The following is a 24,196-nucleotide window of genomic DNA, read 5'->3' on the forward strand; positions in this document are numbered from 1 at the left end:
GACAGTCTCAGCTACAAACTTGGTGGGATTACCTGCAAGGCATGCAGGGCCGAGACCGCAGGAGAGGATTTGATTCACTCTTCATGTGTATCATTTGAGAGATCTGGAAGGAACGAAACAAACGCTTGTTCAAGGGAACAAGCTGCACCGGGATTGAGTTGCAGGACAAGATCAAGCTAGATATAAAACTCTGGATTCACGCGGGCGCACGTCGTTTGGGTTGTTTAAAGCGGGAGTAGTACGAGAGTGGGTTGGCCTTTTGAGGCTTGTATTACTTTCCTTTCACTAGGTACCGAGCAGGTGCCTGTGCGCGTATGCCTTGTGCTAACGGGGTTGTAAAACGTTCTTCGTCTTAATACAATGATACGCAGCTCTCCTGTGTATTCGAGGGAAAAAAAACAGGGGCACGCACCTACCAGGTGCAGCTGTGGGCGAGGCCATTCTGCTGTGGGTTAAGTGTTTCTTCATGCACTTTAATTTGGCAACGGATGTATCGCAAGTTCGCAACAAACATAACATACTTTTCTGTATGCTGCTCCAGCCTTGAGGACTGAACGACTTGTATATATATGTACACCACACCACCTGAAGCAACCTGATATTCCGTCAGAATTCCAAGTCATCAAGTATGAATTATATATGCCAGCCAGATCGATGCTAAATGTTATAGCAGGAAGAAGCGGCTGTTGGTGGTCTCTGTATTTACCACTGAATAGGTAAAGGAACCGCTCAAATGGATTGTGGTTATGTGTTCTGCCTACATTGGTTTGCCAGAAAAATAGTTTGAAGCATATTTCAACTATCAGTTATTATCAGGTCAAGTGAATCCAACACAAAGCTGGCCAAGGACTAAATAAAATCCAGAAAAATTGGATAACTTTTGATCAAACCAGAGATCCAGACTACTTGCATCCCTAATGCAGATGCACCTAAAGGTCTCTGTTCCTCAACCTCAATAGAAGATTCCAATAGCCGTTACCGCAAGTGTCCTATCTAATGCCGTAGATAGTCAGCAAAACGGAAAATGCAGTAAAACAGAAGGAACGCTAAAGTTTGTGAGAAGGGAAAAAAAACTGTAATTTACAGTGCTAGCTTCTGACATTTACACGGACGCTAGCTGCTCTTCACATCTCTTTCAGCTAAAGCCTTGCGCCTTCAAAATTTGCCGCGCTAACTAGCTGGTTGCTAAACGCCGGCTCCACTAAACAACCAAACCAAGCCAGCGGATAGTCAACCTTGTCAAAGAAAAAAAAAAAGAGAGCCAGAAGCCAAAAGGGAACTGCAGGGAGAAAAAAAAAAGAAGAAGAAGAGACCCTTCCTAAGTAGCAAGTACGCACGCAGCGTCGTCTCTAAGAGCGAGTGAGCTAGCTAGAAGGGCGCCGTGGCGACGTCCCTCTCGACGTCGATGGAACGCCGTCGGCAACCGCGGTGGCCGCCGCGGGCGGCGCCGCCCTTTCTGCCGCCGGCGGCGCGGGCCTGCTGCTTGGTGGAGTCGGATCCGTAGCAGCCGAGGTCGACGTCGTCGTCGGACGAGGAGTCGAAGGAGTTGGAGTTCCTGACGGTCACCTCCACGGGCTTGAGCCCCTCGGTGAAGATCCGGATCGCCTCCTCCTCCGTCTTGGTGCGCACCACGTACAGCGCCGCCTCCTGGGAAAAAAGATTAAAGAAAATAACGTCAAATCAAATCACTTTAGCTGTTCATCTTTCTTCGTTTCTAATTAATCTCAGCTTTTGGTTGCGTCGTCGTTTAATGCACTTTAGTTCAGACCTAACACGTATGGGCATACACGTATGCAAAGACGTATGGACGACGTACGTGTAGTGGTCCACGTACGAAAGATACACCTCTACCATTTGATGTGTACGCAGCATGCACGTACGTACTCGCGAGGTCGAGCAAGAAGCGTATACATATACGAATGGTCATCATCAGTCCATATGGTGTGCAACGTGTTGGAACAGCACGCGCGCGAGTGACATTGTTCCCGGCCGGCACGTCTCCGTCACGGACGTGTGGCCCGTCGGGCGCATGGGGTGCACGTTTAGGTCAAGCGACAGAGACCCGCCATGGACACGTAGCACGACAATCATTGTGGGTACACGCTACACGCTCTCGCCTGCGTAATTAGCTACAGCTAGCCATTTAATTTGCTACAGTACATTATACTCTTACTCTAATTTTTGCTTATAGAAAAATATATTTTATTTATTTGATCTCCTGCGACTGCTACTAGAAAGACACGAGTTTATTTGTACGTTGAGCCAAGGAATAGCTAGGAATTGAAATGCTGCAAATTAAACACTAGTGAAATAAATTTGAGCCTTTTCGGAATTGTTTTTCTTTTGGCGCATCTATGTGGATGGAGGAATAGGTGAACATATATAGGTGATAGGTGAGTCACTAGAGAGAAATGCTGTGAAGCAATGGGACCTAATCACGTGGAAAGGACTGCCCAAATGAATAGGCTTTCAGGAACAGTGACACTTCAATTAGTGGGAGGGAATTGTTTATATATAATTCCTACCATAGTACTGGCGAAAGGAAATATATGTTTTTATAATGCATGCATGTTTTATACCTAGTAAGGTCAATTATTTATTTGTGTAGGTATATATATGATTTTATTTCATACATGAATTACTCGAAAGTTTTTTTTTCCCAAGGAGAAAGCAAGCTAAGACGGAGGACAGATATGTGTATTGCAGTACTACTAATCAAGAAGAAATGTGAGTACGTACTGATCGATGGTGTACTTGTTCGTGATTTAGAGCTAGAAACAAGGAGGGAGGGCAGGCATTGGATAGTTGGATTTGGGTTATTTGTGTCTCAAGCATTGATTCATGATCTGGGAATATAATGCAATTTCATGATCAAGGTAGGGGAGAAGAGAAGAGCCCTTTCTTTGGAGGTAAAAGATAGATCTTGGTGCTAGTCACAACATACAAATACTCCATGATATGATGGTGCACGGACAATAATGCATATATATGCAGCATGCAGCTGCATGCTCTCGACAGTAGTACGTACCCTTGCGAACTTGATCTGGTCGGGCGTCAGCGTCTTGGGCTCCCACTCCATGGACGGCATCCGCCCCGCCGCCTGCACCCGGTTGCTCGTCGTCGCCGCCACCTCCAACGGCGCCATGGAGCGATGCTTCTCCTCCTTTAATTTCCAGGTATATATATATTATTACTCCGTAATAATAAATAAATCCCCGCGCCGCGCAGCTTGGAATATAATCGAGGATCTGCTAGCTTGTTTGGATTATTAATTAGCTTCTTCTTCTCTGCTGCTCTGCCTGATGGATATCCAACTGCAAGAGCCGCCGCCGATGGAGCCGCGGGAAGCCACGGCCGCCGGTTATATACGAGGCCCGGCCGCCCGGGCAGGGGAGACACCCGCGACGACGTGTCCCTCCCCCGAGTGGGTCACGGGCTCACGGCGCGGCCACGCGGCGGCGCCGCGCGCGCCCCGGGCCCTGGCGTCCGGTCGTCCGAGGTACTTGTGGCTGTGGTATGAGTCAGCCCCGGCGGGGGACACGTTGTGGTGGCCAGACGGCAGACGCGCCGGCCAATGGCGCCGCGCCGCGTAGGCGGCTGGGCGGCGGGGCGCCGGGTCCCGGGATATTGCGTGCCGGGACTCCCCACCGGCCCGGCGGCTGCGGCTCCATCGGTGGGGTTCGTTACCAACAGTTTACCCGGCCGCCGCCGTCAGATGATGGTGCGTGCACGTGGCACGCCCGGCCGCTGCGTTGGATACACACGCGCACGTAGGGGTGCGTACTGTAGGAGTACGTGCATGGATGGTTCGGCAAACATCTCGGAGCAGATTGATCGAGCATATACACGTACTCGGATCGACCTGCATGCATGCTCTGCTCGCACGCACGTACACTTGCTGCAGACGTGAACAATTCACATTTGCTGATGATCGACAGTTCGACACGAAGAAGAAGAGGAGGAGGATGTCAAGACGGACTTGTGACGAATGTATTGGTCACCGCACGTACATGTACCGCAGCGGCCCGCAAAATCAAACCCGCGCGACACGACACGACCCCGACCGAACGCATGCATGGCCCGGGACGCAACAACGTACCGAGCGCCATCGTGGAGGACCGATCTGCGATATGGTGAAACTAGAGGGACCTATGTACAGTATATATCTGAATATCTTCGGGGCATGCAGTGGGCCATGCGCTGCGTGCATGTGGTGGTGGGGCCACCGCACGGAGCTTGTGGCAGGGAGGCGCTCCACGTCCGCGCGCGGCACCACCTCCACCCGTCCCATTGCCGCCAGCGGATCTCGCTCGTCCTCGTCGCTTTCGCCTCGATTCGGCTCTACAACGCTCAACACGTGTGCTCGATTCCACGCTCCGGGACACGTACCGCCCAGGCTCCGTTGAAGAGCCTTCGTTTAACTTTTAAATTTGTACTATAATTCGTCTGGTTAAAGCAATATCAAATATTAAAAAATAATTGCACTGAGAAGGACATAGAGACAATTAAATATTTAAATAGATATTACCTTTTTCCAGTTCCAATACATTTGTTTTTATTGAAAATTTAAGAAATCAAATGAACAGCATGGTCATCAATCAAAACTGTTATTGTTAATTAGAGATAATATGATTATTTTCTACTATTAGGAATATGACTGAAATTTTCTAATAAACGAATAGTTATTGTAGGACGGAGAGAGCACGTTCCACTCTTCTTTTCTAGCAGTGACTTGATTGGAAATCAATATATATACCATGACTATTGGGGTCAACTTTATTAGCTACTAGTTACTCTTTCATTTTCATAGTTTTTTTCTTTCTTCAGTTCGCATTGCGCATCCACATGTATTTATATTATTACGTGAAATATGAGCTCCTCCCAACTCTTTTGTAATTTCCTTGCTATAAGTAATGAAATTCAGGTTCGCTCCTGGAGTATTTATTTGTTCCGCCCTGAGACAGCTATCGACTGCCGCAGCCGCACCAATGCCATGGCAGCCGCCCGCAGGCTGCAGGCTCTCTCTATACTTATATGTGTGATGATTGGGGTGGACTCGTGTAGTATTACAGTTGGTGGGACTCGCTCCCCATCATCAGATCTTTTCAGGAGGCGGCCAATACTACTCCTTTCTCATGCTTCTAGTACTCTATTATTTATTTTGATTGTTGCATGTATGTAGTGCGAGATCGATGGAGTTGACTAATAATGGCCTCCGTTTGGTTCGCGCTACGCTATGCTATGCTAGGGAAAATCTTCTATGTATGAAACAGTAAATGAAGTCAAATTGTAAAACTTTTTTAGAGATGGGTGTAACTTTTCGCGACGAATCTAATGACGGTAATTAATAGATAATTGGCTACAGTGATGCTACAGTAATTATTCTCTGATCGCGCGGTCAGAGGCCTCATTAGATTCTTCAGAGTTCCTAGCGCGGGGTTCTGAAGTTAGTTTTATAAACTGACTTTGTTTGATACTATAATTAATGGTTAAAGTGTCACTATTCACTAACACAGCGCAAACCAAACGGGGCCACGTTAGACGGCGTAGGCGTAACTGATTGGGAGTTTAGTTTGGTGAGGTCGGCGTCGGTCACACACTTCCACCACCACGAAATGATCCAAAAGGAGTGTAGGGCCATGCGTTATGGGCTACGTGTAGAGTTCTCAGTCCATTTCTGTTTGTTAATAATAATGCCCCGTGCAACGTCTGTCTATTACTATCTGATAATAAGCCGTTACTTGTCGAATGCTATGCATGATTGAAACCTGTCATGGGTTATCAGCTGCCCCGGCCGGCCGGTCCTCCATTCTCTTCCGATCCTATCCAAGTGACAAGATCGATCAAGGCCTTACTCTTCGTACGTGTCACGGTCGCGTCTCGTGGTAGTGCAGGAATTGGGAGAAGCCGCACGGCTGGGAAAGGATCTCCTGTTACGCTTGTGCAGAAACTAACGACGACGCATCATGATCCATGATGGTGCAATTATTGATGAAGTAGTATGACCTGGCCAGTTGAAGCTTATTATTAAGCTCTTCATTAGTCCGTTCCAAATTATACGTCGTTTGACTTTTTGAAACCCAAATTTAACCACTCATTATATTTAAAAAATTTATGCAAACATAGTCAAATTTAAAGTCATTTTTAAAGAACTTGTATTGATAAAGCAAGCCATAACAAAAGAAATTTAAACGAGGAATCAAACTTAGAATCAAAAATCAAACAACCTGTAATTTGGAACGAAGGGAGCAGTTATTACATTAAACCGGATCGAGACGTGCACGTACACATGTATGGATATTCACCAGATGAACTGGGGATGAAATCTTCTATTGTACATGCAAGTTCAGCAGAAATCCATAAACAGGCATGAATTGCTTTATACATCAGTTGCTCCACTGCGGCCAGACAATGGAAGGATCACAGTTTCTCACACAAGAAACATTCGACTTCAAGATGCACGTATGCCACTAACCCAACCAAAGATGCCCATCCCACAAGGATAAATTGAATTCAGTAGCTCTTCTCCCTGGTTATGTCTTGTCACTGGAAATATACTGATAAATATACATCACTACCTATTTATTCTTCAGCCCTTCAGTGAGTATTTCTTTCCTGTAAATGCTGCAAATTTCGGCTCATTCTTTGGTTCCTCCTTCACTTCCTTCTCAGGCGCCTACAAATTGATGGACAAAATGTAAACACAATACAGCACAACATTCCTTCTCAGGATCAGACCAAAGGTAGTCATCATTGGGTATCCTGGACAGTGGTTACAAGATGCGTATGTTGACAAATACCAACCTTATCAGCTCGACTTCCACCAGAACCAAAGACAAGCTTTCCTGTGGTCTTACGCGACGAACCACCCTGAGACGAGCTGGCTGTTGACGGCTGCACACCATTGGTTGCATTAGCTTGTCGCTTTGCAGGGGATGAGGCCAGCACATCTTTATCCTTAGAAGGCTTCCCATCCAGACGCCTTCCTGAACCAGTGAAGGGGATGAATTTTGGTTCTTCTTCAGCTGGAGCTTCTGCAAAAAAAAAGGCAAAAGAATTGGAGGACCAGTGTTTCTTGTCTAATAATTACAAAATAAAGGCATCAACAAGGGTAACCACATCCAGTGATGTATAGAACAATGGTATTACCTGCAGTAGGCTCTGTGTTTGCAGGAACAGCAGGTTTTACTGGCTCAGGCTCTTTATAGTCAAGTGGTGGAGCAAAGTCAACCTCACAATCAGTCTCGATAATACTGATAGCATTGGAAGGTTTTGTCTCCACTATATCAATGTAGTACTTCTTGTTATTATAAGCTACCATAATGCTGTCACCTGTGGTTAGACAAGAAAAGTTCCTCAAAGTTTTCTCCAAGCTGCAAAAATGATGCAAACAGATCCATTAGTGTTCATCAGGAATTTCATACTTGCATTACTCAATACTCATACTATGTAATTCCAGTCACAATACAGCAGTCATATATGGAGGGAAGGGGTAAACACATGTTCCCCTAGGATGAGAAATTGTTAATAAGAAAATTACTAACATTGCTTTGGGGTTTGAGATATCCAAAAAGTCTGTTGTATGAGGCTGCAACTTGACATATTTGCCCTTGGGGAGGTTCGCATTTTTTATGAACACCATATCTCCCTCTTGCAGAAGAAGATTTTGCATCATCTGATGGAGTACATCAAGTTAGCTTTATTGACATAATGATATACAGAGAAGTGCAACAGTATCCTAGATATCTCAACGTACCCAATATGGCATATAGATCATGCCTTCTTCTGCAATGAACTCCAGAACACCACAATGTGAAGTCCGTTCTGCTGCCGTATTGTGGACTTCAAAAAGCATAGGATACTCAATATGCAGAGATGCTGCAGAGAAACCAAACTTATTGTCAAATGAGTGCGGGAAAATTTGCTAAAAACTTGTAAGATGAAGACTGAAGAGAAGTAGTCAAATGCACCTCACTTACCGAGACGATCAAGAGCCGATGGTGGCATAATAACTGAAAAGAAGAAAAGTAATAATCATGTTATCTTCTAATCGCAAACAAAATACATACAGAACTCGGAACTCATTGAACAGAGAGCATACTTTTGTCACCAGCCTCAAGTTGTGGCTGCAAAAAAAGAGGTAAAAGAGATATTTTAAAATAAATTTCAAAAAAGCAAACTAGAAATGTTACATTGGAAGGTGGTAATTATTCTAGCAACAGATGTTGATAGAATTCACTGCAGGATGCTATATTCTAGTAAACCATAACATTACAAGCTTAAAAATAATTTAGTGACATTGTTTATAAAGGCAAGTCTCGACATAAGCATGCCAACAAGTCGCTACTAAAGCATGATAGAAAGATATTTCACTTGATTCAATTCAAAACTCATGTTGATTAAGGAAAGATAAGTTCCTTATTCAACAATTGAATGAAATAGGCATTAAAGTATTGATCACAGTATCTCATAACAAGCAACTATCCCATGAAACTGGGTAGAGGATGAAGTGGAAACATAGATTGAAATAGAAAATATGGTCCCTCATCTGAAGAAGATTTACAAACCTTGTCAATGAAAGATGCTGGGTAGCAGCGATATGTCTGCTCGAAAGTGTTTCCATGGTAGCCATAGCCCTCAAAGTACTATTCATCATAAAGAAATTTATAAGCATTGAAGGATACAGCATTACAGTTCCACAACAGAAGAAATAATTAATGATTCATCATTATGAAAACATGCACATACGAAACAAGTCAGGAGACAGACAACTCCTCAAGTTTTGAATATCAATAACATACATGACACATAAAAGAAATTGTAGCTTGGTTCAGATCCAAAATCAAATGCTATTATATTGATCAAGCAATGGAAGCAGGTATCAAGGAAGAACATTTGGGGATCTGAATTCACCGCTGCACGATGCACATTAGATAGTGATGTAGACCTTTAAGGAATATCTCTTGACTTGACATTGTTTGACTATCCAGTGCTATCAGCAAATTCCAAGGGGGAGGAGAAAGCCTATTACATGATTCCAGCTAAAGGACTCACCATTGTTTCCCCCCACAAAGATTAACCCCTCCTCCTCCCTAGAATATGAGAAACTAAAGGAAATAAATTAAATGATACAGACAAGGCAGAGATACAAAAGTAGGCACTCGAGGTACGGGGTGCAGAAATAATTGCGCTCACACTTGCGATCGATGTGACAATCAAGAAAGGAAAGACAATATCAGTTATTAAGTGTCAGTCAGCCTTCATCTTGACTGAGGCTACAAATACGCAACATCACGCTAGAGAATTAACACTCATGCAGAGGAGATTACATGTTTGTAAAATGCTCATGAAACATGATGACAACCGGTTATGAAAGTAGAGAAATAGATATCCAAGGTACAGTCTTCAGTTATTCAAGCCCAATAGAATTGATAACCATGTATATCTGGGTAAAAGCGCAATGCAAACTTGATGTTCCACATACTCATTGGCATGGTAACCGGTAAGCGTGCAACATGAACCGACATTGAACGTGTTACTTTAGCAACAGACAGTGGTAGTGCTAGCCTAGCACGCTTTCAGACTTTCAGTAGTTCAACTACGGAAAAAAATATGTCATTTATTTCACCTAAGAACGAATTGGCAGTATATGCAGGCACACAAAGGGGCTAGATTGGTAGCACGTATACGAACTAGAAGACAGTTGACAAGACGACGAACTCGGTGACGCGCAACTCCCTGCGATTATTATAGATTGTAATACAAGCGCGGTAAAGGGCCTCCGTGCGGGAACCGGATGGTACAAGAGCGGCTGGGCGGCCCGGATCACACAGGGAACGGAATTGAATCGACGGTCGATGGCCTCGAGGCTTACCGAGAAATCGACAGCCCGGGCACCCGGCGGATCTTGCGGGAGTTGGGGGATGCGGCGGTGGCGGAGTGGTGTCGGGGAAGAGTAGAGCGGAACCCTTCCTCTCGGTCTTTCTGGGAGGAGGAGCTCGTGTTTGGTCCCTTGTTGCCTCGGATGGAAGGAAGAGGAGGGGGGCGAATCGAATCGAGGTCGAGGCCGCAACGAATAATCTAGAAGATGAAGATGAAGAGAAGGGGCCAAAGGAAAGTGAGCGGGCCGCGCGCCGCCCCGCCAGAAGCAGGCAGGCGCAGGAGACCGTGGACTCTATCGGGCCGACGCGGGAACTTTGTGCCTCCAGCCCATGCGAGGTCCATAACGGGTGAATCCTAGCATACTAGTTACAATAGCCTCAATAACACCATCAGATCTTGAATTCGACTTCCTAATATTCTAAAATTTATCGGTGTTGTGCATTCAGTTATAGGCGAGTCTGTGGTGACTTTGTCAATCTTAAAGATTTGTCGGCTCAGTCTCCGGGGATGCTCATAGCGATAGGGTTTGCGTACGTGTGTTCTTCAGGATGAGTGTGTTGTGAGTGTCTGAGTTTTACTGTGTGATCTAAAAAAATATGTTCCATGTTTTGGAAGATTTTTTATTTATTCTTCATCTCAGTGTTTTGAGATTCGTACGCATGTTCATGGTCTGTTCGATTTGGTGTCCAGTCATCTTTCTTCCTCCTGCAGTCCGGCGGCACCTTCATTTGCTACTATCGGCCAGCCATTGCTCCGCCTTCTACCTTGGGAATGGAGGGGTGGGAGGTGGGCGCGAGCAACCGACGATAAGATTGACGCTGGTTCAGTGGCGGAGCCAGGAATCACGGCAGGAGGGGCTGCTTCCCTTCTTCCTCCTCTAGCCCATCTCCTCCTTCTTCCTTCTCAAATTTGTAGGAGGGGCTTAGGGGGACTTCATGAAGATTACAGCGGTAGGGGGGGCTTGAGCCCCTCCCGCCCCACTGCTGCGCTGGTTGCCGTGATGGCCGAGGCGGCGGTTTAGGGTTTGGATTATCGGGGGTGGGAGTGCACCAACGGCATATGCAGCGATAAAAGACGAGAGGGTCGGGAGGTGGGAATGATTTTCAGGCAGACAAATGATCATTGATCAATACATGGAATCCATTCCTTAGTCTCTTGTTCATTTATATTCACGCACGGTATCTAGTTTCAACTCACACGAAGCCAGCAGAAAACGAGGACGACCAAAAGCTCCACATGTATCTTGCACCTGCTCATCGCCAGTTCCCAGACCTACTCTTGACTGAAACCCAGCATGGCCGTTGCTGCGTAGCATCCTCGCAGTTTCAAGTAAATAAATTTCACACAAACATTTAAAAACTACAGCTATTGAGCTCCTGAACTGGATATACAAGAACCGGGCAGAGATGCTGCTTCATTTCTCTTATTGCAGAATACTATGCAAGTAACTGAAGCACGATACAACTTATTGCTGAATTAATCTAAGAATGTTCAACAAGGTACAACATAAATAAACATCCACATAATAGTACATGGTCGCCACAGGAAGCCGGTGCTAACTACTGGAACGATTGAACCTGCAGTGTCAAGTTGCTAGGGTTAGCGAAATGGCACAAAACTTGTAAGGTAAAATGATTAATCATCAGAATCAGTGGAATAATACAACAGTAGTACTAGCACCTCGCACAGCTTACTGTCACTTTTAATACTTCATCATGTAATAAAATAATGCAATTGAGTTAGATGTATTCAGTGTGCTGAGTCTTACAAGGTCAGTATTTCTTATGCAAGCTCGAGAACAAGTGCTGACGCGCCACCTCCGCCATTGCAGACACCAGCAACACCGATCTTGCCACCCTTCTCCCTAAGGACCTGTTTAAAAAGAAACAAGGACTATGAGGAACCAGATGATGTCCCAAAATGATGACTAAAGAAGACACCCACGATTTTTCTTTTTGAGAAAGAAAGAGAAACAATGGTCATCAGTTGGATATGCAGGTTTATCTAGGATCACAATTGAAGACATTTTCGCACATTGAAAAATCACTAACAGAAGTACAGAACCCACTAGTAGCAATGAAGGATGATTTACCCTTCATGACAAACCCTATGAGATGCTCAAGTATTTGACAGAATTCATAATTACCTACATATCTACTTCAAGTTTTCTACTAGAAAACGTTCCACATCTTTAAACGAAAGGGATTGTAACCAGAAGATCAGAAAAATTAGCATCGTAAGATAAAACTTACTCCAAGAAGGGTGACCAAAATACGAGCACCACTGCACCCAAGAGGATGTCCTAAAGATACAGCTCCTCCATGAACATTAATCTTTTCCTGCAAGCGCATTGTTGTTTATTCATATATTATTATATGCTACCAAATGTTTTTGGAGAATTATATGCTACTAAATGTTGCTACTGCATAGCACATAACAAACAAACCAGGGTGTATTTTCTGAAAAAAAGATGTTTAAAGGAATGGTAGTTTGATATAGGTGTCACTTACTGAAGGAATCCCAAGAAGCTTTTGATTTGCAAGCGCAACAACCTGTATTGAGAAGTAAAAATAGATATTGTTACCAAAAAATAAGTAAACAATAAAAGAAACTGTCAATACATACCGAAAAAGCTTCATTAATCTCATAAAAATCAACATGAGATGACTCTAATCCAGCATTTGCGATAGCCTTTGGTATGGCAAGTGCTGGGGTGGTTGTAAAAAGCTCTGGAGCCTGTATAAACAACATTCAAAGTTGAAAAGTTAGTATTTCAGAATACGAATGACAAGAATTGATAAAATTTGATATCTAAAATAGTAACATAAACTGCTCAAGAGAAAATAATTTCGTACATCCTTCAATATTTAGATCATGATGATATACCTAGAAGCATACTCTACTCTTAAATAAAATAACTGTTTCTATAGCTTACTTGAGCTGCATCTGCATATCCTTTGATCCTTGCAAGAACTTGCAGGCCAAGCTCTTGAGCCTTCTGCCCACTCACCAAGACTAATGCAGCAGCACCATCACTGATTCATGAAAAACAAATTCGATGTGACTGATTGCAGAAGCCTACACAAGCGAACAATATGCAGCACTCTTGACAGGTAAGCTAATTTTCCTTGATTGAATGGGAATAGTGCATTACAAAGATATTTTTACTTTCTTATGTGATATAAACCATTTGCACCAATTTATTTATGTTACAAGCCTAAAGAAATTAGTTACAATTTAGAGCATAACAAGCAGTCAAACATAAATAGGAGAAGCAATTTGTAAGTACAAACAGAAGTCGAATATGGCATGCATATGACAGCAACAAAATACATGCATGATATAATAAAATAATTAATCGTTAACAATGAAATATTTTGTGTCTCGGACCTTTCAGGAAAAAAAACAGCATATTGTAGAAAAACTTAAATAATTCAGAAATAAAATAAATGTCAAGCAGTTAAAACCTTATACTAGAAGCATTTCCAGCTGTAACAGTGCCACCATTCTCCTTGAAACTTGGGCGGAGTTTCTTCAGTTTTATGGGGTCAAACTAAGAGACAAAGAAATAACAAAAGATAAGTGAAACTGTCATTGTCATTGACCTTACAATAACTGTTTGGAAAGCTCTTTATGTAAGGAGACCCATTGTACTCCTGGGAAGCAAGAATTATGATAAAAGAGCATGCCAGTAATTACCTTGTTCATAACCAACTACAAATTTTATTTCGTTCATAACAACTTTGTTACATGAGAAATTTACCTTGTCCAGGCTTTCATCTTTCTCAATAAGTACTGGTGGTTTTCCCCTCCCAACAGGAACTTCAATCTGGTTGACAAAATATTGAGCATAAGAAAAACCAAACAGGGCATACAATGTCTAGATCCAAGAAAGAGAGAAAATCACCGGAACAATCTCCCATGCAAAAGCACCACTGTCACGAGCAGCAATTCCGCGCTCGTTGCTTTGGATAGCAAAAGCATCCTATGCACGAAAAAAAAGTAAAATAAAATTCGACAGTAATGGCAAATATATTTATTGCAATATAGAGGAAAAATACATTGCATCAGATACAGGAAGATTCCTATGCAATTGATACAGGAATATAATTGACAAAAAATGAAAATTGTTACAGGAAAATATTTGAGGTATAGAAGGGTAATGTTGTGTACTGAAGAGCAGCTCCTAAGAGATTAAATCTAGAGTAAAATGCACTGGGGGTCCTTAAACTAGTTGGTCTGTTCTGTTTAGGTCCATGAACTTCGAAAATGCATTTATAGGTCCACAATCTATTCAAGTGTGTCATCTAGGTCCAATTCAGCCACGCCATACCCTAGAAGCTGATGTGGCAGGTTGACTGTGCGGTGATGTGGATCCTTACATGTGGGGCCCCTATCCATCACGCCTCCGCCTCCGCCTCCCTCTAGCCGGCGGCGCCCCCTGCTCGCTCGGCGCCTCCTCCCTCTCCGGCGAGCAGGGGCCCGGCCCTCCCTCCCTTCGTCTCCTCTCTCTCCCTGCGGCGAGCTGCCCCAGCCCTCCCTTCCTGCCCCGGCCGCGAGCCGTCCCGTCCCCTCCGGCGGCAGGGGCGCGGGGGTGGCGGCGAGCGCGCGCGCTGCCAGCGGCGGCGGCTCGCGCGCAGGGCCAGCGGCGGAGGCACGCGCGCCCAGACCCCATGGCGGCGACGGCGGCGCGCGCAGCCCCCTCCTCCCTCCCTCCCCCCCTCGCCGCGCGGAGCCGCCCCCTCCTCCTCCCTCCCTCCCGGCGCTTCCTCCCGGCGGCCATGGGCTTGGGCAGCGGCGGGCGGGCCGGGGCGCGGCTGGCAGCCGCGGCGGACGCGCGGCGACCTCCTCGACCCCGAGCTCCGGCGGCGTCCCGACCCCCCTCTCTCCGTCCGCTTCTCCCCGCCCCTCTCTCTCTGTCGGAGCTCTCCCGCACGCCGCCGCTCCGCCCCCTGCTCGCACGCCGCTGCTGCTCGCTGCTCGGCCCGCGCGCGCGCGCTCGCCGTGGCCTCCTCCGGCCTCCCCGGCGAGGATCCGCACGGCCACCACCTTCCTCCTCCCTCGCGCAGCGGAGCAGAGCTCCTAGAAGACCGCGCGCCGCCCCCTTCCTCCTCCGCCGTCCTCACAGTGCCCGCCTGAGCTCCGCCTGCTCGCGCTCGGCCGCAGCCGAGCCCCGCCGTCAAACCTGTCATCCGCGGGGCCATGGCGGCCGGCATTCGCCCTCCCCTGCTCCCTCTGTCGCGCAGCGGAGGCACGGGAAGGACGCCGCAGCCGAGGCACGGGAAGGACGCCGGAGGAGGGGATGGGGAGGAAGAGAGAGAGAGGCAGTCCACGTTGGATCTAAGTCCATGTCGGATCCGAGTTGGCCGTCCACGTAGACGGTCTAGGGTATGGCGTGGCTGAATTGGACCTAGATGACACACTTAAATAGATTCTGGACCTAAAAATGCATTTTCAAAGTTCATGGACCTAAACAGAACGGCTCAACTAGTTTAAGGACCCACAGTGCATTTTACTCTTAAATCTATATTGCTTCAACAAGGATACAAATAGTACTCATTGTAGTATGGCACATCTACATTCACCTTTGGAAGCAAGCAAATGAACAGTTCATCTACAGATCCAGATCATCACATTAGCCCCAATCATATGAAAATCCTAATAGAAAAGCCATTGCTCCTAGAAGGGTCCAAACTAGAAGTCCATCATAAGATACTGGGAATGCTGATGCAGATCGAGACCACGCAGGATGATAACCAAGATTATGAAAGAAGATGTTTAAACTGATGATTGAAACCAAATCAGAGAACTCTCAAAAGAATTGTCTTATTTACCACTATGAATAACACCAAACCAAATCAGAGAACTCTCAAAAGAATTGTCTTATTTACCACTATGAATAACACCACTTTATGTATTGACAAATATAGAAATAAAATTATAGCACTATTATCCATAGTAAGAGACCTGATCTTCTCTTGTGAGGGAATGATTGTCAGCACAAAGCTCAGCACACATTCCCATGGCACAATCACCGTATACGTCCCAAAGGCCATCCTTAAGCATGCCATCGACAAGTGTGTCATGTCCGAAACGAGACCCTTTCCTGCATTTTTGTAATCAGTAAGCGTATCAGATTATTGCAGTTGAAATCCATTTTAACCAAGAATATAATACAATTTCAGAATAAACAGGTGCCTTTGTTAATTGCCTTGCCAATAGAGAATGGGCATATTAATACAAACTAGTGCTGAAAATGCAACACAAATAAGTAAACATGCATGTACCCACAAAATAACCTAAGCATATGCTTCAGCTATGCAGCACGATATTGGATCTATCAAAACAGTGCTTTGCATACCTAGCTTCAGCAATGTACTTTGGGGCATTGGACATGCTTTCCATGCCACCTGCCACAACAATATCATTGATACCCAGTTGAATTGACTGTGCTGCAAACATAGTAGCTGCACAGAGGAAAGAAAAGCAAGGGCATGTCAGATAAAATGTCTCACTTGTGTAAATTATGAGCAGAGTATAGCCTGGACAAATGAATTAGGTTCAAACCTTTCATGCCAGATGCGCAGACTTTGTTAACAGTGGTACAGACAACAGTGTTTGGTATCCCTGCACCCAGAGCAGCTTGCCTCGCAGGAGCTTGTCCCAAATTAGCGCTCAAGACGTTTCCAAAGTAGACCTCCTGCACAAGGGCCGGATCGACGCTTGCTCTTTTCAGAGCAGCTAACCGCCCCAACCAATGTTCATGTCAGTGTCAGCGGGCGCAAAACAAATATTTACATCTTGTTCAGAGATGATGTGCATGCAGAAAGGTGTGTGTATCACCTTCAATTGCAATAGAGCCAAGTTTGGTTGCAGGCAAGGAAGACAAGGCGCCAAGGAAACCACCCATAGGGGTGCGTGCAACCCCAACAACACATACATCTGTGAGCAAGGAAGAAAAGTTAGTGATAGTAGGACATAGCAAAACCATCTAAAATGATCCTCTCTCCCACTGTATCTACAGTAATTTGTAAACCATGCTTACGCCTCCCATCATAAATTGGTACAAACAATCGTGGAAAGCAAATACCACACTACAGTTGGCATTATATTATAGTAAAACAAAAAGAATTGCTGGAGCTGCTAAAACCAAGTACATGTGTAGCACTTTCCTTTCAAAAAAAAAAGGTACATGTGTAGCACTCCCTTCTGGGGAACCCTCCCTTCTGCGCAGTCCGCAGCGCGAGCAGGGGGGAAACAGAACTTGTGCTAACATGTACGAATTTTGCAGTGAAATCAGAAGCTCCTACTATCAAACAAACCAAATGGATGACGTCAAGCGAACAGATTATGGGGAACACAAGGATAAGAGCAGGAGCGTGGAGCACTCAGAAGTCAGAACTCCACATGACCGCAGACAGGCACTAGAATTACACGGAAAGCAGCCAATACTGCCTTGCAAACTACATAATAAACCGAAAAATTGGGCCCAACAGTGCGAAGCCCGCCTCCCAACAATGTCAGATCGCTAGAACTATAATGGCGTGCTCATCGAGTCATTGCCCAAGATCTCCCGGGCGGCTCTGAAGGCTGCTGGGGCGGTTGGGGGTTGCAAATAATACCTCTGGGGGCGATGCCGTTGGAAGCCATGGCCGCGCCGCCGGTCCGAACTGCCTAACCAACCGACCTGCAGTCGGATCGGATCCCAAAACAAACAGCTGACATTAGGGGTCGGGGTGTTCGATTTCGCACGGCAGGAGGAAGGGGCGCGGCCATACCTTGTGGGGGCGGGGGGTGCTCGTCGCCGGGGAAGAGCTGGCGAGCCCAGTCGCCGCCGCAAAGGAAGAGAGGCGTGAAGTGGAGTGGAGGAGGAGATCCCCAGCGGAGTGGAGTGCCGTGGGCGATCTGTGTCGGACGCACGGCTTTGAAATTGAATAACAGGCAGATTCAGAATCTGACGTGCTTTGGTTTTAACGAAAAACCGCTAGGTTGTCTGGTTTTCCACCGGTTCGATGCTAATTGCGGCCATTTGTGTGGAGAGCGGGCCGGCTGGGACGGTTTAGTTCGATATCAACCTGGATCTACTCTAGAATGTAATTAAACACTTACCGTGTACTCCTCCCACCTACTATAATATTTGACGCCGGTCTGTTCAGTTTTTAAGTAACCAACTCGACGTCAAACAAAATGTGATCTTGAGTAGTAATTTGTTGACGGTTGTGCTGTCAGGATCAGAGTGGTGTCTCTGTCAACTATGAGAGTTAATATCTTGTTTCTACGCTCTGCTTTGTCAATCTATCAACAAACTTCCCAGATTTCATCATACACTGGTTGAGTCATCTTAGCAGCTATGCTATCCGATGATTTTTGCTAATCTCAACCATAGTAAAGATAACTCCAGCAATCGCAAAGAGCAAAAAAGACAAAGGATGAGAGGCGATCATGCGTCACCATGGGAGTAGCCCCAATCGTGGTTGGGCTTAATGACCTTGCGGGAGCTAGCACGTTGCTTGGATCCGGCGATCCAGACAGACCTAACAGTAATCTGTTTTGGAGCTCAGCTGTCATGTTTTTTAATCTCTTTTTTTCAATTTTTACAAGAGAAGCACACAAAAAAAGAGTTGAGGAGATTAAGTTGGATTCATAAAACAAAAACATCAACAACACTAGTATGATGTAATAATACATCATGGTCTTTATTCAGTTGCCATTGAATAGGTAGTAGGTCGGAGCTCATCTACCTAGTCAATGGAAATAAATGATACCTTTGGCGTCTTCTCTCGATTGACTGCCGCTGAGCTATAGTATATTCCAGCACGTGTAACACGTGATCATCTGTCCTATGCAGGTGCCATGAGCGAGCAGCGAGCTGAGCGACCGCTCGGGGTAAAAAAAAAAGAAAAGAAAAAGGACCCATATTTTAACAGTTCAAGGTCTAATATTTCTATCGCTTCTATTTGCTTTCTATTCCTCGCGCATTAGATACTTCGACGCTGCAATAGCATCTTCGTGTCTTCCACCCTCCGTTGGCATGCAATTCAAATCTGTCTAATTAATTAGACAAGTAAATTAAGATAGAATTTTTAGAATAGCACCTTGTGCAAAATTTTCAAATAATTTCATAAGATGGAGGGGTAGACGTTTGTTCCTTGGAGTATTTTAGAGATCCATTCTGCATTTCACGTCGGGGCCTAAATTCCTAAAGACGGTCCTCGTCATATGTGGAGAATGAGGAATCGGAAGGACAAAAGGACAACTCTGATGGTACGTAGACTCGTTTACAAGAGGCCGTGATAAGAATCAGCATGTTTATAGTCTCTTTTCCGACTCATTGTCATCGGCGATGCACATATATACAACCATTAATTAATAATAAAACAATAATAGTCAGATTTAGAGATGACACGTTACAGAAATTTAGAAATAATCTTGTAGAACTAGTAGAAATAATCTTGTAGAACTAGAACTATTCTAGTTGTTATAGATCATAGAAGTTGCCTTGTGTTTGGATTGAAACCCGGTTTGATCGGATGGATGTGGCATCGCCATTTTCACGCGCGCCAAGGCATGGCATGGGGATGGCATGTACCAGTAGGTAGGAAGGACTCACGGCAGGTCGGCACCACCAGGTGGTCCACCCACCATTTGATTCCATTCGTCGAGTTGTTGGCCTAGCTAGCTAGAGTTTGATTTTTTTACTTTAAATTTGACCGCTCATCTTATTTAAAAAATTTGTGTAAGCATTATCAAATGTAAGTTATTCTTGAAGATCCTGTATTGATAAATCAACCTATAACAAAATAAGTGATATTTTGTATAAATTTTTTAATAAAACGAGTAGTTCAATTTAAGTTAAAAAATTAAACCATCTACAATTTGAAATGGAGTTAGTACTCATTTTTTTGGTGGAGCACACGTGTGGACTCCAATCCAAATCCAAATCCACCGGTGGCTGCTGCAGCCTGCAGCCTAGCGCGGGCCCGTTCGGCTCTGGGCCGGAACTGTTTCAGGCCACGAAGGCCTTGACACCTAGAATAAGGCCTGAAACGGTTCCAGGCCGTTCTGGAACGGCCCGAACCGAACGGGGCCCTAGCGAGTAAAAGGAACAGTGGCTGTCGGCTCGATTGAATACGGCCCAAAGCTCCTTTTACTTGTTTGCTCTCCGCCCTTTTCTTTTGTGAGGGAATTGTGTCCCCCCCCCCCCCCGGTAATATAAGATAATTTATCCTATAACCTGGAGTAAGAAGCAAGGTTGATTATTCCCTCGAGTTGTAAACAATCTGGGGTCCTCGTTTATTTGAGCTGTACTCATAGTCGGAGCGAGCTACTCGATCAGACATAAATCTGCATTGATGCGTCAACTAATTTGCTCCTCTTTTCTAGATGCTCGGAACCCACCATGCATCTTATTAGTTAGTATTAACAATGTTGCTGGCACGAATCATCATGGACGTTATTAATTACTTGGAGAGGCACAAGTGCAATCATAGAGCAGAGCAGGATAGGAAACTGGAATGAAATTTAGCCTATGTTCGCTGTGCTGTGGCTGGTGGCTGATGCTGATTTGTTGTGAGAGAAAAATATTGTTGGTTGGTTGGTGGCTGCTGGCTGTTGTTAGTTTGGTGTAAGAGAAGAATAGTGTTGGCTGGATGTTGCGAACAGAGTGTCAGCCTAAATTTTGACGACGATGAGCTATACGTATATAGCTATAGGTGACGCGGCCTATCTATTAGGTGTGTGCCCTTGCCTGCAGTACACGCGTACAAAGCGTTTGGTAGGAGCTAGCGTAGAACCACTGTGTGATCGCCTGTAGAACCACTGTCTATAGAGGATGGAGCGGGGCGGGTGACGTTTTTTAATTAAGCAGGATGGCGGCAATCAGTGATGTTAAGCTGCAGCGCCGGCCGTTAGTGTGGGTAAAATGTTAGTTGAGCATATATATATATATATATATATATATATATATATATATATATATATATATATATATATATATATATATATATATATATATATATATATATATATATAGCGCAAGGAGTAGTTTTTGCAGCCCCCAAATCCGGTAGGGAACACAGCTATTATATATAATTATTAAGCACACGGTGTGTGGTTGAGGTTGCTAAAAGAATCCAATGCAACTAGTAATCCAGACCAACCCAGGGAGCTTAATTACTAGTTTAATTAATCGCATGTAGGCCTGCTAATGGGGTTGAACCCACTCCAAATCCGCCCCTACCCATATTTCAAGAGCCCTAACTACCACCCGCCCCGACCCATCCCGTCGGCCCAATGCCCCAACCCGAAGTCACGATGGAAGATGATATGCGACTTACGTGCCGATCTACTACCATAGCGCCCCAACCCGTCCCAACCCGTCTATGTCGTCAACCCAACCCGCCCCAACCAATTTCATAGTGTCACCCGTTTCCACCCATCCAATAGTACCCGTATTAAAACCCACCCAAAAAACCCATCAAGCCCCGCCCCATTAGCAGGAGTAATCGCATGCAGGTGGCTAACTACCAATTTGGTTGGCTGGAACTTAACATACTCCAGGGATTTTATTCGTTATATTAATTGCTACAGTGGTGTAATCTTGGGCGCTTGCAGCGATCACAAATATAATTTGGCCGCCAAGAACAACTTAATTATCTCTGCATGCAGGCAGACAACATGAAGAAGAGCTAGAGCTAGCTGCATAGCTCTGATTGATTCTAGCTAGATAGTATTGCTGGTGGCGACTGGGCGAATTGGAGTAGCTCGCCCTGTGTTGGTGGGCGACCGTACCGGCCCTCCAACAGTAGCATCGCATATTCATATCGGTGCGATGCGATGCACACAGTCCACGTATGTGTCGCGTATATGTGGCCACTAGCTAGTTAGTTAGGGTTTGTTAGATTAGGGCACCCACAGATCGAGCACGGGCTAAAAGGACGGGGTGGTTGGGAAGGACTCAAGGAGATGGGTTGGGCGCGTGACACTATTTTTTTAGAGTTCTAGGGGGCTACTACTAAGCTGAACGGGCTCGCCACTGTTCCATCCAACTGCCGCCCCCCGCTTAATTGCTTTGCTTGCTTCCATCACGGTTCAAGCAGCTGGCTCTGGCTCCTACAATTCTTTCTTTTTTGCCTCTTCAGCCTATAATAAGCCTCAGCAACCAAGAGATCGATTTTAATGCTGCATCGAAGCTTTGAGAATTCTTCCATCCCACGGTAGATCAGCACCAAGTTACTTGCAAGAGAAAAATAATAATCAATCAATCACCAAATGTAGTTTCTACCTTTGCTCGCATATCTTGGTATCGATAAAGTTTGACCTTGCTGCTTTGCTGAGTTGGAGACTCTCCAAATCCGAAGGGACAAGTTTCAAACTAAGTAACCTAACCAATTGCTAAGGTTCCAGGCACCATACATTTCAAAAGTAACCTAATCCGAAGGGACAAGTTTCAAATTTAGTTGCAAAGTGCGGGGGAAAACACATACATTCTACACAGATTTTCACAGCTAAAACAATCATAGATGTTTTTTCTTTCTGATACAGGGCAGGCTATTTGTATCAGTGCCAAAAGTCTGAACTTCTTCCGTGAAAGGTAAAGAGGCATACACCAAAAGCAGGGCTGCGTGAGGAGCTGCACAAGCTAGAAATCATGAGAGCGTGCGTGCAGTGCAGGTGCAGCAGGCAACGGTAGGAAATTAAGCTATGGGGGGGAGGGAAAGATTACACGAAAGCTCAAGCTTTTGCCGCTTAAACCAAGGAAAGGGAGCGAGATGTGTGTGGAGATGAGCGAGGGGCTCGGCGAGCAAAATAAAATGATGCCATTGCGCGCTAAGGCTGCAACGGCAATTTGCTTCCCGCTTTTCCTGTACACCTTCTTTATTACCAGCACGCCACGTCCCAAAACCGCTACACTCACAAGGCGCATTTGCATCAAGGATTCCCTCATACTGTACTCCATCTCATCCGTGGGCATCTCGCACTATGCAAGAGACACAACGCAAGTGGATTAGATTCAAGGGTCAATTGGATCCATGCCACTCCAATTTCTTGAAATTGGATCTCATATTGAAATCCATGTCATTGAGTGGCATGATTTTCAACATGACACCCAATTTCACGGAGTTGTGGTGGCATGAATCGAATTTTCCCTAGATTCAATGTGATAGCATAAAACAGTATGTCCATTTTTTCCAAACACGGAAGCTCTACCGCTTCATGGCCATTGCTCATTATGGGTATTTGGTCTTGAAGATGCCTTCCCCTGCCGGAGTCCACACCGTGCAGGGCGACCGCACTGCTGCCGTCGCTGCAGTTGAGAGACTGCATGCTCTGGCGGCAGAGGCTGCACGTTCCGAGGAGGATCCATCCACCTCGCAACCCAAGGCGCCTGCTAAGGCTCCCAAGGTCCAACCGTCCGATCCGGACCATGTTCCCATGAAGACGGTGCAGATTGGAGCGGACTCCACCAGGACCACCCGCATCGCGGGGAACCTGGAGGAGAAATAAGAAGACGCGCTCATCGCTTTCCTCCGGGCAAATGTTGACGTGTTCGCCTGGGAACCGTCACAGATGCCCGGGATCCCCAGGGAAGTGATCGAGCACAATCTGAGGATCTACCCCGGCGCCACGCCGGTGCGCCAGAAGCCTCGGAAGCAGTCCGGGGAGCGACAGAACTTCATCCGCGAAGAAGTCCATAAGCTCCTACACGCCGGCTTCATCGAGGAGGTCCACCACCCCGAGTGGTTGGCCAATCCGGTCGTCGTCCCAAAGGCCAACGGGAAGCTTCGGATGTGCATCGACTACACCAGCCTCAACAAGGCATGTCCTAGAGACCCCTATCCTCTTCCGCGTATCGATCAGATCGTGGACTCCACCTCCGGGTGTGACCTTTTGTCTTTTCTAGATGCATACTCTGGTTTCCACCAGATCCAGATGTCTAGAGAGGATAGGAAGCATACTGCCTTTGTAACAGTAGATGGGCTTTATTGCTACATTGTCATGCCGTATGGTCTAAGGAATGCCTTACCCACGTTTGTACGAGCTATGAACAAAACCTTCTGTAATCTTATTAGAGATATTGTTGAGCTTTATGTCGATGACATTGTGGTCAAGACTAAGGTAGGGTCGACACTAGTGGAGGACCTGTCCCTCGTCTTCGACCGGCTCCGCGCCACGCGCACGAAGCTGAACCCAGAGAAGTGCATCTTCGGCGTCTCAGCAGGGAAGCTGCTGGGTTTCCTGGTCTCACATCGAGGCATCGAGGCAAACCCAGCCAAGATCAAGGCGATCGAAGCGATGAGGCCTCCTGGCCGCA

At 45.7% G+C, this 24,196-nt stretch overlaps 3 protein-coding genes across 6 annotated transcripts; all 3 read right to left on the reverse strand.

The window, feature by feature from the left end:
- Window positions 1-1,025: 1,025 nt before the first annotated feature.
- On the reverse strand, window positions 1,026-3,373 carry LOC120696893. The gene is made up of 2 exons (XM_039979917.1): window positions 3,029-3,373; window positions 1,026-1,647 (listed from the first exon to the last, which is right to left on the reverse strand). Exons 1-2 carry the CDS (start codon window positions 3,143-3,145, stop codon window positions 1,369-1,371), a joined length of 396 nt encoding a protein of 131 aa, XP_039835851.1. The 5' UTR covers window positions 3,146-3,373; the 3' UTR covers window positions 1,026-1,368.
- A 2,901-nt stretch (window positions 3,374-6,274) lies between these two features.
- Window positions 6,275-10,162, reverse strand: LOC120696894 (ubiquitin fusion degradation protein 1 homolog). 4 transcript variants are annotated; one of them, XM_039979920.1, is made up of 10 exons: window positions 9,875-10,162; window positions 9,055-9,092; window positions 8,568-8,645; window positions 8,102-8,126; window positions 7,971-8,012; window positions 7,757-7,878; window positions 7,545-7,675; window positions 7,150-7,373; window positions 6,805-7,034; window positions 6,275-6,676 (listed from the first exon to the last, which is right to left on the reverse strand). In XM_039979920.1, exons 6-10 carry the CDS (start codon window positions 7,853-7,855, stop codon window positions 6,590-6,592), a joined length of 771 nt encoding a protein of 256 aa, XP_039835854.1. In that variant the 5' UTR covers window positions 7,856-7,878; window positions 7,971-8,012; window positions 8,102-8,126; window positions 8,568-8,645; window positions 9,055-9,092; window positions 9,875-10,162; the 3' UTR covers window positions 6,275-6,589. The 4 variants fall into 4 exon arrangements, with proteins under 4 accessions (XP_039835854.1, XP_039835852.1, XP_039835853.1 ...); XM_039979918.1 differs by having other exon boundaries at window positions 7,980-8,012; window positions 9,875-10,062; XM_039979919.1 differs by having other exon boundaries at window positions 7,980-8,012; window positions 9,055-9,089; window positions 9,875-9,980.
- A 1,102-nt stretch (window positions 10,163-11,264) lies between these two features.
- LOC120696895 (acetyl-CoA acetyltransferase, cytosolic 1-like) lies at window positions 11,265-17,800 on the reverse strand. Its single transcript, XM_039979922.1, has 15 exons — window positions 17,661-17,800; window positions 17,505-17,569; window positions 16,726-16,824; window positions 16,450-16,623; window positions 16,244-16,349; window positions 15,850-15,988; window positions 13,790-13,867; window positions 13,646-13,711; window positions 13,350-13,435; window positions 12,818-12,917; window positions 12,508-12,618; window positions 12,393-12,434; window positions 12,135-12,221; window positions 11,651-11,754; window positions 11,265-11,459 (listed from the first exon to the last, which is right to left on the reverse strand). Exons 2-14 carry the CDS (start codon window positions 17,530-17,532, stop codon window positions 11,665-11,667), a joined length of 1,206 nt encoding a protein of 401 aa, XP_039835856.1. The 5' UTR covers window positions 17,533-17,569; window positions 17,661-17,800; the 3' UTR covers window positions 11,265-11,459; window positions 11,651-11,664.
- Window positions 17,801-24,196: the final 6,396 nt, after the last annotated feature.

Source organism: Panicum virgatum, chromosome 3K (assembly GCF_016808335.1).
Source record: "Panicum virgatum strain AP13 chromosome 3K, P.virgatum_v5, whole genome shotgun sequence".
Lineage (NCBI taxonomy): Eukaryota > Viridiplantae > Streptophyta > Magnoliopsida > Poales > Poaceae > Panicum > Panicum virgatum.